At 39.9% G+C, this 18,252-nt stretch overlaps 1 protein-coding gene across 2 annotated transcripts; it reads right to left on the bottom strand.

Annotated features, from left to right (window-relative positions):
• Positions 1-678: 678 nt before the first annotated feature.
• pdcd6 (programmed cell death 6) lies at positions 679-16,924 on the bottom strand. Of its 2 annotated transcripts, none has more exons than XM_023326369.1 (6): positions 16,672-16,924; positions 11,448-11,509; positions 4,248-4,292; positions 2,696-2,866; positions 1,916-2,025; positions 679-1,522 (listed from the first exon to the last, which is right to left on the bottom strand). In XM_023326369.1, exons 1-6 carry the CDS (start codon positions 16,752-16,754, stop codon positions 1,424-1,426), a joined length of 570 nt encoding a protein of 189 aa, XP_023182137.1. In that variant the 5' UTR covers positions 16,755-16,924; the 3' UTR covers positions 679-1,423. The 2 variants fall into 2 exon arrangements, with proteins under 2 accessions (XP_023182137.1, XP_005803700.1); XM_005803643.3 differs by having other exon boundaries at positions 2,708-2,866; positions 16,672-16,919.
• Positions 16,925-18,252: the final 1,328 nt, after the last annotated feature.

Below are 18,252 nucleotides of genomic sequence, written 5' to 3' on the forward strand. Positions count from 1 at the left end.
GGGTTTAGTCACATTTTATAAAATCTGTTTCTGATTTGATTCATTGCGATGTCGCCCCTTCTATTTGGTCATCAGGACCTGCTCCAATAATCATTCACCATGACCAAAACTAAAGGTTTGACATTCTTTCAAAAAAGAAAATCTTAATTTACAGAACTTGAACTCATTCGGATTTTTGTTATCAATTCAATTCATGTATATACATCACAATCAAACTTTTCCTTTGAATCAGGATGTGTGCTTGAGCAACACAAAGTAGCACATAACTGGTGGCAGCATTATGTTGCAGGCTACTTTATCTAGTCAGATAAAATCCAAATAAAACAAGGTTTTTGTTTGAATTTTGAGACAATCGCCTTGTAAGACATTGTTTCCCATGCGTGAATCTTAAAACTGCGCAATTTTAAGATTTACAGGAAAATGGGAAACATTTTCATTTATTTTCAGCCATTTTAATCTGCTCCACTTCTATCACATGTATGACTAAGACACCACCAACAGGAAATAAAGATATGCCATCATTAAGAATATGCAAGTAGATGAGACATAACTTGTACTTTGACATAATTCACCATGTTTTTGTGGAATGTCTGCTTCTAACTGAGTTATTGGTAGAAAAGTAGTATTTCTACTTTTATTTTCATCCTTTAAATAAAGAGTGCATATTCAACATTGGAGGGCCTTTTTTAATAAAAGATTTCTTTTAATATTTGTGTTTTTTTTTTATTACACATTTTAAGGCATCATGCACAGAAACAAAAAAGCCAAACTAAAGATATAATTATGCTCACCCTCTACCAAAAATCATGTTCTAGCGTTAAATATTTGCTGTTAAAAATATGTTCATACAAATATGGCATGTAAGCTGGCATGTCAGTGAACCTCAAAGCAGAGCGTCACCTGCTTTCACAGTTTTTGTAAACATGGCTTTGAGCAAAGAGGGCAGAGGACAAGTCAAAAGAAAGGGACAGCATGCTTCAACATGGGGCTTAATTTCCCTGAAAAGCATGCAAATTATATTTACAATGTATTATTTTACTCAACAGAAACATCTTTCTTCAATCGCTTAAGTTTAAGACATTAAAAATGTGTCGACATTAACAGACAGACTTAACAGACAGATAAGACAGATGTGTCCATAATTGTCCCAAACCCACGGTCCCCAGCATGGACCTGTTCGGATTTTGTCACCAAACAAAACACTACAAGATTCTTTTTTTTTTTTTCTTACCATATCTCAAGCACTTATTTTTTTTTCTAACTTTAAGATTATAGCTTCTCATCTCCAAATCAGGCTTAGACTAGGTTTAAAAAAAAAAAAAAATGTAAATGTTGTAGTGTCCACCCAGGCAGACATCCAGAGGGTGCCGGGAGTTTTGGCACAGTTGTGTCCAGTTGTGCTCTTCTGCGGCCTTCATCTGCGTTATACGACATTAAAGACCATGGAAAGATACTGTTCGTAGGAAACTTGGATCCAGCCGTCCTGGTCTGTGTCGTATCGCCTGAAAACGTCAGTCAACCTCTGCGGAGACGACAAAACAGCCATGATAAGCGAGCTCAAACGATGGGCTACAACAACATCTTCACACACGCCACACAAAATCACCACAAACCACAAAAACTGGAACTGTAAACTTCTAGAGAGGCATATTATTCATTTATGTGCTGCATATTTCAGACCATTTAATGTCTGTTGTGTGACTGTTTAAAAACAGTAAAAATTAAAATTGTTCCTTGTGTAAAACAGTTTTTCTAGTAGCTTTCAGCTTTCAGACCACAACATTTGTTAATCTTGCCTCTAATTTACTAGCTTCTATGATTACAATGTGTAAAAAAAAAAAAAAAGTTATCCAACAGGAAAATATTTGTTATGAGGCAGCATCACAGTCATTTGCTTCAATTGTTTATCTGTTACCTGTAATACAATGCAACACTGGATGAAGTCATCAAAGGCCACCTGTCCCTTCCTCTGCCGGTCAAACTTCTCTATCAGAGTGCCGTAGAACTGGTCTGATAGACGGTAGCCTGCAATGCAACAGTAATAATGTTTCATAGGCAGTCTCCATTTGTTTTTTAACAGTTTAAAAAAAAAAAGTAAAAAAACAGCTGGAGAGCCACTGGATTTTCACTGGATATCCAGAGAATTTCCAGTGACTCTCTACTTGAGCTCCACTGGATCTCCACTGGCTATCCACTGGATCTCCACTGGCTATCCAGTGTATTTCATTAAAAAAAAACTATATCTTTTTTTTTTTTTTTTTTACTTTAGACACAAGTTTTAGATGTAAGGTAATCAAACGTTACATCAAACAGACAAGATGAACTAGGGAAAATTTACAGTGAATTATCTGGAGCATTTTAACAGGACTGCGTTAAAGCAGACCGACAGGTTTTGGTAGCGACTGATGAAGGTTAAGACACAAACATCTTATACTGCCAATCAAACTACATACAGAAAACAAGTAAAAGGGGTTTTCTGTTTTTAAACCTGCCTCTAATACTTAAGAGGAAGATAAATGTTTAACCTAAATGAATGATTAACAGAAAAGGTGGGAAGTAAAGATCAACCCAGTCAAGTGGCAAGTGTAAACTGAGGTAAAACTCTGTACCATTCTCCTGGCATGCCGCTGGACAGAGCGCCCAGCAGTTGCAGCCCTCCACCAAGGACAACAAATTTGAACTACTAAAAGCATACTTTGCTGCTCACCGAATCCGGTCAGTGCCTGCTTGAGCTCGTTCCTGTCGATGAAGCCCGAGTTGTCCCTGTCATAGGTCCTGAAGATGTTCTGCCAGTCTGTGATGTACTTCCACACGCCGGCGAACTCGTTGAAGTTGACGCCGCCTTTGTTTTCCCTGTCAAACATGGCTGAGAGGAGGGAAGCAGAACCAGCTCAGACTTCTGGTATTCCTCATGCTTGAGGTTTTCATATTTTGCCACGCTACAATCTACAAACCTTAAAAGACGTTTGTGACAGAACAACACAAACTAGCGCACGATTGCAACAGAGGAAGGAAGCATCATTCATAATGAGGATGGAGGGTCACTCACACAAAAATGTTAGTAGTAACTGACTTGCACAAGCTCACTGTGTCCCCTGCATCGCCACCGACTTGCAGATTTTGATTTTGGCCTACAATGATATTTTTTTATGTCTGAGAAGTTGCTAAATATAGTGACAAAGTTGCTAAGTTGGCAACAGTGGGGTGACCAGGCGGGTCTTTCAGTCAGCCCTCTCTCACAACAGAGCAAAAGGGAACAATGGCTTATTTTCAAAACTTTGTGGAAGTATCGACCATTATCGATCGGCCATCTGACTTATCAGTGCACCTCTAATTTTAGATATATCCCTGCTGAGATGCGGCTGATCTAAATAATTGTACAAGCTCCTCAACATGCCATCGACTTCTTGTGTAACCTGTTCATGACCCATTCTGAATAATTCTCTCCATGCCAAAGAGTATTTGCTTCTTTGTTTTGATCTGTCACAAAAGAAAATCCCCCCAAAAATTACATAAATGGTTGTGTTATGTGATAAAATGTGAAAAAGTTCAAATGGTGTGAATACTTTGAATTGAGAGACAGTGGTGCATCTCTACAGATTAACAGGAGGGTTTAATGGTGTGTTTTAGAATTCCTGCTACATAAGTCACAAAGAAATAAAACAGCTCCAAGCACCACTACTCCCATTTCCTCACTCTCATGCGGATCAATCCAATTACGGCCCAACAAAGGGAGCGTTATCGCATGATGTGCTTCTCGCTGCAAGACCATAAAACAATGGATTTACTGCGCTCGGTACAAACGGGAGGAGAGAGAATTGTAGCGATTTACTCTTAAAGCTACAACACATCAAGAGATGAAAAAGTTCAATTAAAAAATAAAAAAGTCGTTTTCTTTTGCATCTGTGCCAAAGTAGAATCAAGGCTGCGACTACACTGCAGAGCTAAAAAGTTTGCAACCCGAGCCTCCAAACTCTGACGAATCGATAAGTGGAGTCTGAGCCAGCGTTCCTGTTCTGCTGCAGATGCTGCTTTCAGCTCCATCTTATTGTCGGCTGCGGTTTTCCCACTGGAGCGCCACAAAAGATAAGTCTGTCTGTGTCCTCGCGACTTAATGGCTTAATCTGGTCGTTGTGGCGCGGCGGGGACAGATAAACAACTCAAACAGGTCTCAGCAGGAAAAGAAATTTTAAAAGAAGAGGCCACTGTGTAAAACGCGGGGCGTGTCGCCGTTAGCAGTTACTTACAGATGATGGAGCGGACCGTCACCGGGTTGAAGGGAGTCCATGTTCCTGGGAATCGAAAAGCAGCATGTTAATAATCATAGGAAAGGAACGAAACAAAATAAGGAAGAATGTTAATGTGACGCAGAAAAGCTGAAGCAGATGACGCAATTTAAGATTATCTTCAGAAATATTTATTCCTCTTATCGCTGCTCTCAAAACAAATCACAACTTTGCCACCATATTCCAGCCTTTCTTCTTTTTGGCATTTTTTTCATATCTTGTCTTATGAAAAGATACTATCAGGATGGTTGCAAAGCGTGGGCTAATTTATGACGTTCCTTATCAATTTCACGTTTTTTTGCATAAACAAACTATTTGCCCATATTTGAATCACAATACAGTATATTAATGACAGACAGCCTGAAGGAATTAAAAGGAAAACTGTACAGAAGTACTTTAAAAGTCCATTCTTATGCTGGCCAGCAGGGGGAGACGAAAATATACTTAAATAAAATCTGAAAGAGTCATGTCTTTCAAATCTGTAATTACTTACAAGTAAATACTTTTTGTTTATATATATATGTATGTATATACATATATAATATAAATAAAGATAAGCCTAATTTTGGACTTAAAGTTAATATAATATGTGTGAAAAGAATATGTTAAAAGCTGTTGTCCAGAAAATCCAAATAGTTTTGTAAATTTTCTGTCATTTTTTTTAAGTTAGAAAAATAGAAAGAAGAAAAAATTTGTGCATTAAAATTGTTGTTTTTATGCAGAGACGGAAACTGGAAATTCTCCTTTAATTCCATGATCCGCTAGCACTTAGTGTTTTTTTTTTATATCTAAAAATTAAAATAAATGTGAATCAGTCTTCTGTCCTCTTTACCAAAAAAAAAAAAAGAAGCAGAAGCAAGTCAGGAAAAACCGCCTCTGCACATCTCTGATTTTAGCTTCCTCTGCCACTTCCTCCTCTTGCTTTGGCTAGTATTTTGTCAGTAAAGCAGTGAAGAGTTGTGCATCAAACAATAACCGAACAGCTAACACCAATACAGTCCTGACAGAAGCAGAAAAGTGAAGCGTTCATCAAATGACCACAACTAACAGTTTGTCGTAAGTCGTGGTTAAAAGAGAAACGAATTAAGAGAAAACCCTGAGATGGGTGGCACTTTAAAGCCACACACACACACACACACACACACCAAACCAGTTCTTTCTTTCTCTAGCGGTCCATCTTCAATCACAGAAAATAAAACCGTCAACTCTCAAGTCCCTGCAACTTGTACGGGGGTCTAAATCTTTGCTGAGTCACCAAGTCTCTTTGTCGCAGGGCAGCAGTTTAATAGCAGAAATAAAGAAGAAAGTAGAAGGATAAGAAGATAAGCTTCTCCAAAAAAAAAAAAAAGGAAAAGCAAGACTTATTATTAGGTATTGTTACAGTAGCTGGGAGCGCTTCATTTCATTTTGCTGACCTAAGAGTGCAACTTAAAATTTTACCCGCAAACCCTAAAAGTGCATGGAAAGAAACAAAACGCTGCTCCTGCTTTCTGCACTGAGCAAGTCTGCAGCGAGAGATAAGAGCCACTCATTTAAATAAAAAGCAGAGATGCACTGAACATTCACCTTGATCCGATCCGAGGTTGAAATAAACGAAAGGACTGAAGAAAAGCTTCATGTACTCCAGGAAACAGGTCATTTCTTCTCTCTTCGTTTGCTTTGTTTTATTGATGAGGAGAGGGGCTGTTCTGGGATCAGAACTGAGGCTCAAACTGGGTCTTGGGCCAGAATCGAGAACGTTTCCTTTTTCATCTGTGGGAATGCTGATCATGGCTTATTGTGTTTCACTCTAGTTTTATTTAACCATAGGAATATCCTTTTTTCTCTCTGCCTGTTTGGAAGACATCAAACCTCAACAGCGCTCATGAGCAGTGAAGTCTGTAAATCTTGATTAAAACGGAAAGTTAGCTCTGTTTTAAGGGCCGTGCTAGCAGTTTTACACTGCAGTTAGAGCGGTTCGCTTCAAAGGCCCGGAAATTCATTTCCAGCGACGTGCGGGTCCGTTCGGCCGCATGAAACAAGAGAGGAAACAGGAGGAACAAATCACTTTTTAAACACCTGCCTTTGCTGACGGTGGGGCGTTGACTAAACTAGAAACTGCTACACCGACTTCCCTGACAACATTTCTCAAGTCTGTGGCATTCACAGAGAGGAATCTTTCCTCATTCCTCTTTGCACAATCTCTAGGTCATCCAAAGTCCTTTTTCTTTTTTATCTTTTTCTCTTCAGGTCACCCAACAAGCTTTGGGGATTGAAAGAAATTTCATTTTACTGCCAGAAAGAACAACTCCTGTAATCGCTCACTCTGCTGGTTCTTCTGATTAAATGTGTTTTTTGTAGAACTCTGACTTAATTACTGCTCTGAGCGTGTTATTTCAGCAAATGACCTTTTTATACTCCATTTAAGGATTAATTGATTACTAAGTTAGTTGACGATTATTTTAATAATCGATCAATCGTGATTAGTTTGTTCAGGCCCAGTTCATTTGTTTCTTGATTTGGCAACAATTAAGAAGAACCGATTGCAGTTTTCTGGTAAATCGCCAATTACGGATCGATAAAAAGCCTGACCTGGCGGTTCCGAATTGGCTGATATCAAAAGAAGTTTACATTTCCTTCTGCCATAAAAAGGTGACATTTTATCTCAAACCAGCCCATTCCTTCTGTATGCATGCCTTAATCTGAGATCCGTTCCTCATTATTATATTTTGTTTCTATTTTAAGAGACAGATAAAAGAGGGACGTCAATCTTGTTCCAGTGACAGAGCCGTCAAAAAATGTCCAAAGGCAGAGCCCCGAACAAGCCTGTGACCTTTCCAGCTACACAGATTCTTCAGCTCACAAAGCCGAGTACCCAAACGTTTCACAGCGGGAGCAAGCTGTGAGGTCACCGATGTATGCTGGATAGACCGCGGCTGTCCAGAGAGGAAGCGCGGGGGGGCAGTCCAGTTTCAGTGTGCGTCTCTCTCTCTCTCTCTCTGTAACGGGAAGCCGGGACAATCCACCCTCTGTCCCGTCCACACACTGTGCTCTCTGACCCGCCAACCCAACAGCGAGCAGTGAGGTGGAGAAGGAACGTAGGAGGTGAAGAAAGAGGCAGCCTGGTGGAAAAACAGAGCGCTCCGACCGCAGTGTGTACACAAACACATAACGGCCCCGTCGGAGCTCACTGAGACGCTTGTGCTTGCGCGCTTTGCATAAGCAGCCACACATCGATATACACTTTCCCAAACAGATCTTAAATGTTCAATATTAGAACTCACAAAGTAGTCTCAGAACACGCAGGAACCACGTCCTGTCAGACCGGCACAGACGTGTGACTGAGGGGCAAAAAAGACACAAGTCAGGCTTCAAATAAAGACAGATAAACAAAAACCTTTAACAAATCAGCCTGCTGAGCAAAATTAATACTGCTAAGTAACTGTTAAATGAAGAGTGCTCCTTACAGAGTTTTCTTAAGCGCACATTAATAATGAAATAGTCACTGCATAACCTCCAAAAGGATTACGAGTGTCCCCGATACAATTTTTTCCACTTCCAATATACCGATATTGGAAGGCCAATTTGACTATTGGCCAATACCAATATTGACCCGATATAATATCGGCACAAACCATACACACTTTTATTACGTATTTTTTAGTGCGGATTGTTAGAAAAGGCTTGTTCATGTGGCATTACTCAAACAAAGACCAATAGTCAAAAGCAATAGGCATGAGAACAACTCATCCATTTATTATTAACCAGTAGGTTTGCATTCAGGCACTGCTGAACAGAAATGCAGATAAAACCAGATTGCTTTCATCAGCATGTTTATGTTGAAGATTTTTGATGCAGGCCAATATAATCCAACACTTGCTTTCTTGTCTGATATTGAACCAATTTCCAATATCAATATCAGAACAAGACACTCTAAAAAAGCAAAAAAGCAAATTGAGCACTTAAGCTAGCTGTTGCTCCACATGAAAAACATCAGCAGGAGCAAAATCAAAGGGGTTATAAGGGCTGTGGATGTGTAAAACAGATACTACACTGTCTGTTCAAAGAGGTAAGCTGGTCACAATAACAATGTTAATCCAGTCTATTATAGTGATGGAATGTAGAGTTTTATTGACTTTATTAACTTTAATGATGTATTTCATAGCAACTCTATAAGTTTGAAATTACTCAGATCAGAACCTTTTTCCTAAGCTTCTATCTGATGGATCAGCTAAGGAAAATTTCCTCCCAAAATGCAATCCGTGCCTCCATTCCAGCATCCACCATTGTGCCAGTACATTATTTACTTGTTGGATAGCAAAGATTTATTTATTTATGACTTTCTTTGCATCTCTAAACAGTAAGTTGCTGGAGGGAAAGTTGGGACCAGTAAAAACACATCAAAACATCCCCAAACTGCACGACGTCGCTCTCTTTTTCACTAAGGCTTAAGGGCTCACACGCAATTGTTCAACTCTTGGCTACCGCCCCGTTACCTGTACGCTCGACTGATTCTAAAACTCGGAAGCGGGCAAGCGGCACTGCATGGTGTCTGGATGTTTAACAACAAGTCGGTTCCTTCTGAATCCGAGTCACGCTACGGCAGTAACGGTCAACAGCTGTGGCTTTCTGGTTTGTGACAGTCATGACTGCAGGACACCTGCGACAACCCTGGTGCCTCATGTCGTCGGCTAAAGAAATGACAGAGTCCAACTCTGTCTGGCTTTCCTATTCTTCTGTCAAACTGACTCAAAAGCCCATCAGATCTTACAAACTGCTGCTACTGTACGAGCGCAAATGTGAAGACTGCTGAATAAGCTTCTCAAGCTGTGCCGCTCGGCCAGCTCTGCCCGTCAGCAGTTTTACCACACTGCCGTTTCTACAGAGTTAAAGTAAAGAGGACAGTAAATCTGATTGCATTTCTGCTCTCTGCTGCGCAAAGGCAAGTCAGCAGGGAGACGATAATAAAAACAAAATTGCATAACATATATATTTTAATGCGACAATTGCAGATTCGATATGTAGGCCATTCTGTCACAACCTGGACTGAGAAAGGGAAGAGAGGAGGTAGAGCACAGAGAGATGCGACTTATTAGCAGGCGTGTAGTTAATACAAACAAAGAAACAAACTAACTTTAGGAGAATTACTAAGCTAATGTGGTTCATAACACACATTCGACCTCGAAAGGAACAGAGGAAGGATCTCTGCCGATTTGAACAGGAAGAACAGACTGAATGATTTCACATAAAGCAATTTTAGAAAAAGAGAAATTCTACAAAGTTTAATTGGTACCTAAAAACTGTTGAACAGCTTTTACAGAGCCACAACAAACGGCCCTGCCCTTTCAGTGTTGGTGGCTTAAGCGAGCGCTCTGCGGGACGGGATGCAGCGCCGCGTGTGTTCGGCTTCGTTGGCTCCGTTTCATGTCACAATGAAGGTAATGAACTGGCAGAGGAGTCTGGGCCGGGAAGCCTGCCGCTCACTCTGCAAGGTGCACGCTCGGTACTCACAGCGCCGACACGCACACAGACAGTGACGAGGAAAAATAAACAACCTGAACCTTGGCAAAAAGAAAACACAAATATCTTCTTGATAAATAGCACCAGCCTGTGCATTCATGCACAAACGCACAATGTAAACACTAATCAGTATGCTGTGCAAGAGCCACTGCGCAGTCTGATAAAACGCTCTTTCACTGCTGCTTCTGGACTCAAGACTTTTTTTTTTTTTCCTCCTTTCAAGAAAAAATAAATAAAGGGGTGTTGGGCTCTTAAAGCTTTTTGTCCCCAAAGGGAACGTGTTCAACAATCTTTCAAAATACAGATATAAACTTCTTAAGAAACAAAAGTACTGGTGTAACAAAGTAAGAGCTTCTGGATAAATGATGCCCTAAAGTTTGCCGCATTTCCGTCCTGCGATCTCATTCAAACCAAGTTCAAGAGGAGGTGTGGAGCAGTGATGTGTGGTATGAAAACAGGCAGTTTTCCAGTACGCGCTGCTCAAGCCCCTTCTCTCAGACGAAGCGCAACAAAGTCAGTTTATTTGCCAACAAGATTTGTCCGTCATTCAACTTTGCTTCTAAGAAAGGAGGAGCAGTGAAACCCGCTGTGTGATACTTGAAATCTAAAGTCCTAAAGAGTGACTGACCCTCCATCATCAGCTGCTCTGATCACCTCACTGATGTCTTCCATCCTCTTTTAAACAGGAGACGTGTTACACCGCTACCCTTTAAGCACCGCAACCTTAAAGGTTATATATTTAAAATACAATGCACATTTGACAGAGAAGATACTGAGTTCATTTTAAAGACTATACAAGCTTCCTGTCTCTGTTGATTTTTTTTTTTTGTCCAACTAATCCATCATGTAACATAAACAAGTGTAGATTTGAAGAGCTATTTCCGGCACACCTAGTTATGCGTTTACTCTGATTATACTTTTGTGCATTTGCTCGGACTATTTGATCGTTATTTTAAGATTAACCATTTGATTTTGATGACTCAGCACATTACAACGAGACAAAAAACATGAAACGATAGAAAAAAATTTGAAAGATTTTATCTCCACTATTGATCAAAAATATTCAACCGTTAAGAGGAATAAACTGATGGAAAGTAAAAAAAAAAAAAAAAAAGATTTAGTGTAAAGGGTACAAAAAAAATGGAGGAAAGTTGGGGGGGGGAAAGGGAAACCCAAATCAACAAAACGGGGATATTAGTCATGAGAATATCTATTTTATCAACACAAGCAGACATAACAATCATATGTTGGACTGCCAATGGCTTGGGAATTAAGGTAGATCATAAAATTGGGAAACACACATTTGGTTTGCTGTTAATGATCATAAAAAATACTCATGCTTCTGACTTCATATTCCACTGTAAAAGGTTTTAGTGGCCACTACCTAATCTGTTTTGTTCTAAGTTTTATTTCCAGAGTCTCTGATATTTCAAGGACTCTGAGAACAATTGAAGTGTTTCCTTTCAAGCAACACTTGGAAGCTTTCATCCCCATGTATTCTATACAGGGATAAAAATAAATCAACACCTCCAACCCAGGGATAAAAATACCATTCCCGTTCCGTTCCTGTCCTTACGGCTCGTCAGCCGCTTCATGTAAACAGCGGCAGAGATTTAAGGAACAAAACTGGGAGTGGCACATCGGCAGCATATCAATACGTACCATTGGACAGGGCCTGCTGAAGCTCAGAGTCTGAGATCACTCCACTCCGGTCTTTGTCAACCCTTGAAAGGAAAGGGGGGAAAAAAATCCACAGATTAGCCCCATTTACTTTACCCTCTTCACACCCACAGACACTAGAAGACACAATAGCAGCTGACATCGGCACCCGCCTGTGGAAATCTGATCACACCAAGCGTGTGCCAGTGTTTCAGAAGCCTGCAGGAGTGAATGGACTTCTGTGATCGGGACAAACAAGAAAGCTTGTCAGGGCGAGACTGGAGAGACTGGCTTCCAGTAAACTTAGAAAGCAAAGTGAGAAAGAATGCTGACTTGCTTCGCTGCAGACGGATGACGTCTATCGGCAGAGTCAGCTTTCAAAGATCTCAGAGAGTTAGGATGATTTCCTATGTAATAACAAAATCAAAAGTGAATGCATATATAAATTTTTATTAAAAGTGAGATTTTTTTAAGGTTTTCTTCACATTTTTTGTCAAGTTCTCAGTCTATTTTTGTCACTGTATAAAAAAATAAATACAATTTGTAGTATGGATTTATAGTAGACATTTATAAAGTTGTAAATGGGCTGGACTTATGAGTGATTGTCAAGTCATACTCAAAGTACACTCAATTTGAGCACACTTAGATCAACTCAGTCAGATGGCAATCTGGAAAGTAACCTACAGCTGTTTGAATGGATGGATGGAAGAACAAATCACTTAGACTCAAAATTTGAACTTGTTAATCTGTCACAAGAAGTGCAAAAACCGAAGTAAAAGAAATACATTCGCATTTTGTCAGTGTCCTTTTGAATTATTGAAGTGAAACATGCTCCTTTACTTCCATAGTATATTATCCAATGAATGGCATAATGGGGCTGTCAATTAGTTCAATAACCGGAAAGACTAGGTGGAACAAACACAACAACTTTAGCAACATGGAAGAAAGTGGTTAGCTTAGCAGCTCAGGAGAAAAGCTAGTGGCAGACTAAACAAACCCTTACACTTAGAGCTTTATATGCCTTGCCACATAAATATGGTGATGATGTCAAACATTGGTAGACCTAAGGTTATGGTGCAGAGACATATAGAATAGAATAGAATAGAATAGAATAGAATAGAATAGAATAGAATAGAATAGAATAGAATAGAATAGAAGTACTTTATTCATCCCAGCAGGGAAATTACTTCGCAGTTACAGCATAGAGACAAGACACAACAACAACTACCACTGAGTAGTAGTTGTAGATGAAATAAAATATAAAATGCTATAGATTGTAAAAATATGAAATGCTGTTAATATAAAAAGCAACTTAAGAGCAGACCTTGTAAAGATTCAAAATGCAGATACAGTATGTATATGTAAATATATGTACAGCAAGTGTGCCACAGTGCAGTTGTGCAAAATTGGACTGATTAGTGCAGAACAATGATTTAGCTTTTATTGTACAGAGAGATGGCATGTGGCAGGAAGGATTTCCTGTATCTGTCCCTACGACAGCGGAGCTGGAGCAGCCTATGTGAGAAGGTGCTCCGCTGTCTGTCCACTATGTGGTGGAGAGGGTGCTGTTTATTGTCCATAATAGACAGAACCTTCTTCAGTGTCCTCCTCTCCACCACAGTTTCCAGGGACTCCAGCCTTAGTCCCAGTACAGAGCCAGCTTTCCTGGTGATTTTGTCCAGTCTATTAGAGTCGCTAGCTCTGATGCTGTATGCTATAGATAGAATGCAATATGATGTCTACGCCCCCCCAATGTTTCTAAGTTCCAAGTAAAGAGACTCTTACTCAACAGGTTTTTCAGCATTATTTAAGACAGGTACTGCCATAGAGGAGCCACAGCTCGAAGCACAAGTTTACAGAGTTTGTTGGCATTGGAGATACAGTAGATGTATACTTTACACTTACTGCTGAAGAACAGAAATCACAGGCAGAAAAACGATAAAATTCACATCAGGAACATTGTTGCTTTCTTAGAAGACACCACAGAGGCTTAAGAAGCAGCTACTTAATATTTTTGATTCGGGACTCTTCCACGGAGACTCAGAGTCATGAGAACGGATAATGACACACACCATGGCCTGACGCTTTTAATCGAGTTTAGTCAAACATCCAGTGACTAAGTCGTTCCTTAGCAACCTGGACTTGTTGACGCAGCGCTCCCTCAGCAAACATACCAGCAGAGAGGAGAGGCGAGGGGGAGAAGACGGGAAAACCCTTCAGTACTCACACACTCGCGCACTCTCACAGGACCGGCCCACCGCCGACTGCTTGGGCTGAGGTTTCTGCTCCCAGCTGCGGTATATAAGATTTCTGAAGCCTACGTGGCCTTCTTTTACACGTATACGTTTGTGTGCAGTTCCGACCGCTTGAATTAGGAAAACAAACACAAACCTGCTCCGTCAGCTTGGTGGAATCAGAATAAAAAAAAAAATAAAATAAAACATCTCTGCACGTCAAGAGTAAATGAAAGTTTTGTCACAGCAAAGGTAAAGATCGGTTGGGTCGGCGCCAGCAGAGGAGCCGCCCATCCTGAATACTGACCTACTCAAAGAAGCGTGTGTGTGTGTGTTTGTGTGTCACGTTCAGTGTGTCTCCACCTCCCCATCTCGGCAGCTCATTCTGCCTCAGGCAAAGTGACCTCGCAAGTCAGGGAAGGAGTGAATTGAAAAGCATCATTAAATCTCCCTCTTCCCCCGCAGAACAGGCACCATCTGGAGTTTCCATCCCCACTGCTGTCAAGCGCAAAACCTGAGTCTAACAAACCAAACCGGGACGACACAAAAACACACGAAACAGAGTCAGTGAAGACTGCTCTGATTTTTCCCCCTGTTTCACTTTTTCCTATTATGCAACATGTCTGAGGAGCAACGCCCTTTCTGCTTTCCACACAAAAACGCCGAAGAAAGAATGAGAGTAAGAGAGAGAAAGAGAGAGAAAGGTGAAGTCACTGGTGGGGAAAAGAAGATCCCAAACTTCCCAACTTCTACTGCGCTAACAAGAACACTTTCTTCTGGTTCTTAGACAATAAGTAGCCACTGTACATGATCAGCATTCTTATTCCTGCACAGCAACAAATCTGTGTTGCTGAAAGACGACTTGGAAACATTTTTGCCATTCCGTCATCAAAGCAGAAAAAAATAGAAACATGACTCACACAGTATTACTTCATGGAGCAACATGCATTAAAAAGAGACTTGTAAGAAGCTCAAAATCATAAACAGAAGTTCTAGATATTGCTATAATATATAATATTAAACATGTTACGTACTCTATGTTACCATTACTATTAGAAATAGACGTCTCCTCTGGTGGTTGATGATGAGCTCTAGTGCCATGGATGAAATATGAATGTATCTCGTATCACCTCCATGATTTCTAATGACTTATCGCAATGACAAACTTATTCACGTGTTATTTTGATTGCATTTCTTCTTTACTGGAAACACCGCAGTTGAAAAACTGTGGTTTTCCCAACAGCAACAGAACATGGAAAAAGCTTTGAGCACATTTGTAATGGAAGCGCAGCTACTGACTGGCCGAAACCCTGCCTTTTGCGTCTTACGGCCAGCTGCCCAGCAGTGCGCAGCAACAGGTGGGTTAGAGGCAGAATGGAAATTACCAACCAGAAATATTTTCAGATGAATTAAGGGCTGACTTATTTAAAACCATTTAAACAGTTTGAGTAGAAATGTGGAAAAACTTTAGGCTTTTAAATCCTTAACATACCTCGATAGTGGTACCCAATCCATGTCCAGTCATGACACCCAATAGAAAACTCTCATGGCTCAACGCCGCTCTAATGACTCTGATCACATGACAGGGAATTCCAGCTCAGCCAGATATTGACCTGCAGATGAGGCTGAGCATGTGGGAGACAGGACTGTATGACTGTCACATGGTTTGTGTTTGGTATTTACTCTCATTATGCCTTTATATATATATATATATATATATATATATATACAATTAAGTCGTCTTTAGAAGTTATGTTTCTATGACAGCAAACCTAAAAAAAACAGGGTTTTGGACCAAAATTCAATAGTCCTCAATGAAAGCTCAGAATTCCAAAGTTCTGCATCTATTTGTAGACGTTTTTAAAGAGTAAATACAAAGGTTTACCCAGAATACTTGGCAGATGTTTCTGCAGAGGTCAGGAATTTGAATCTGAAGCCTGAATAAATACAAACCGTAAGAAAATTGTGGGGTGGATGGATTATTTACTCAATAACTTTGGGGAAAATAACGTATCCAGCTCTGGAAAACACTACGTTCACGCTGCAGACTTTATTTTCCTTCTTTTTTTTTTTTTATATAGGTCTATAAAAATGACCTATAGGTTCAAGAAGCAGCAGATAAGCAACGTCCAGGAGGAACCTATGCATACCTCACACTGCATTATTCTGAAGTTCTGCTCCCCACATGAATAATTTGCAAGGGCTGGTTCAAACCCCCCCCCCAAAAAAAAATGCCTGCAGCATTTCAGTAGTGTTGAAAGCAAATCCTCTGCAGTATTACATAACTTCAATTATTACCAGGGGCCAAACCAAATCAACATGTCCCTGATTGCCTGCTACTCTGACTGCCACAGCTGCTGACACACATTTCAGCCTCATGACCATCAAGAGCCTCGTCAGCTCTAATGTTCTCATACATACACCACATGTAACACATGGATTTACACTGGCCTTTTTGGAATTAATAATGATTTCTTTGTTTCAATAGTATTTATCAGGTATGTTAGTATGAATAAAGTTGCAGGTAAGAACCTTCAAGGACTCCTTCAAGGACTCCTGGAGGTCCTTCAAGCCCTGGTTTTAGAACTCCTTCTGCTGAAACCAGCTGATTGTTAGTTTGGCATTAAACTGTTGTGGCACTTAAAACCTTCTGTGCTGTGATCAGCTGAGTGACGAGTCACAGCCACAGGCTATGCAGCTCACGAAAAGGCACACTGCCGTAGTATTTCCTCCGCTGGGTCACGAATTTCCCCGAGGACCTTTACTATGAACCAAAAAGCAGCAGAAACGACCGGAGGAAAAAAAAAAAAAAAAAAAAAAGACAAAACAAAAAAAAAACGCACTGTCACTGAAATAATTTGGCGGAACCACCACCCAGTCCGCCTCTCTTCCTCTTCCCGCCTCTTACGACAGCAGCGAGTGCTCACTGCGGAGCGGAGCGAGAGAGAGAGAGGGAGGCAGGCGGCGGAACCGAGCCGTGTCTCCGCACTCACCTCTGGAAGATATTCCACAGGAAGCTCTGGTCCGGAGGCGCGTTGATTTGCGGGGGGGCTCTGTAGGGGCTGTGATACGCCATCTTAACAAGAAAGCTCTGTCACAACAACGACAACAACAAAAAAAAAACCCTACAAACCACAGCAGGCCGAGTACAGACTGTGCGCTTCCCTCTGCTGTAGTTTCGCTTCTTCTCAGCCGCTTCAATCAGACTTCAGCAGCGGAGCTCAAAGTGGCTGCCCACTCCCGCACAGGGGCGTGGCCAATCATTCACCGCTGCCCATACGGGGTGACGTCACACCGCCCTTCCCTTTCAACTTCAAAATAGCAGCCATGAAAGCTGTGAACCAATTTTTCCATTTTGAATAAAGTTAATAAAGGATATTGTGAAACACTTAAAGTAGAGGCGTGTGATGCGTACTACATATTTTGGCATCAATCTAATACAAGGTAAAAAAAAATAATAATAATAATAAGGCCAATATTATTAACAATGAAGCTGATACCGATATTTTTTTATTTATTATTTAGATCTGACATCAAATCAAACTTCTGACTTTCAGGTGTTTTTGCGGGGTTTTCCTTTTAATTGTTTGTGTTAAATGTGCCTACAAAATGCCTTAATAATATGTTAACATGATAAACAGAAACAATAGAACAACAAAACAATTTTCTTCCTAAAAATAAAGTGTAAAAAAATTATAATTTGAGAGTAAATCAAAACAAAATTCATGATATAATATTTGACTTAATTTTTTTTTTTTTTTTACAGAATTGTAAATGATTGGATTTTATTTAATTTACCGTACAAATCTATTTCTGGAAAATATTTAGTTTGTCTTATAACGTTTGTTATGTATTGGGACTTTATAAATGGAGCGAATTCAAATGAAAGCCGCCAATTAGTGGGTTATGTATTTATATATTTGCTGAGAGCATTATTATTATTTTTTTTTAAATTATTATTATTATTATTATTATTGTTGTTGTTGTTGTTATTATTATTATTATTAGTCTTTTGCTAAATATAACAACAAGGAAACAAATTGAGGAAAATTCTTACAGGTCATCCTGGAAAAGTTTGAGTTTAAGAATAAAATAAGAATAATTTTTATTCTTATTTACTATGCATGGTCCTGAACGCACCACGATTGTTTACTTTCAAACCGAGTTCCTTTCCTGAGAGCTGATTGGTCGGTACTGATCTCGACGCGGGAAGGTTTCCGCGCGAATTAACACGACGCTCCTGAAAGTTGCCTTCTGGAGGAGAAATTTACAAACTTCGGGGGTTGTTTTTAGTTGAAAAGTAATCGTCTTACAACATGTTTTACTACCCAAATGTTCTCCAACGTCATTCTGGATGTTTTTCCACAATTTGGTAAGTTCAACAACGCCGAGCTGCTTCTTCTTAGCTTGTGATGGAAAAATAAAAGGGATCCAACAGGAGATAACCAATAATTTCCTCAAGGAAATGCATATAGCATCTGAGCTAACTAAGAATGAATCTAAAATACACTTTAGATTAATCTAAAATACTATAAGATCAATATTATATTTAGGTTGTATTGTGTTGTTTTTAC

Source organism: Xiphophorus maculatus, chromosome 21 (assembly GCF_002775205.1).
Source record: "Xiphophorus maculatus strain JP 163 A chromosome 21, X_maculatus-5.0-male, whole genome shotgun sequence".
NCBI lineage: Eukaryota > Metazoa > Chordata > Actinopteri > Cyprinodontiformes > Poeciliidae > Xiphophorus > Xiphophorus maculatus.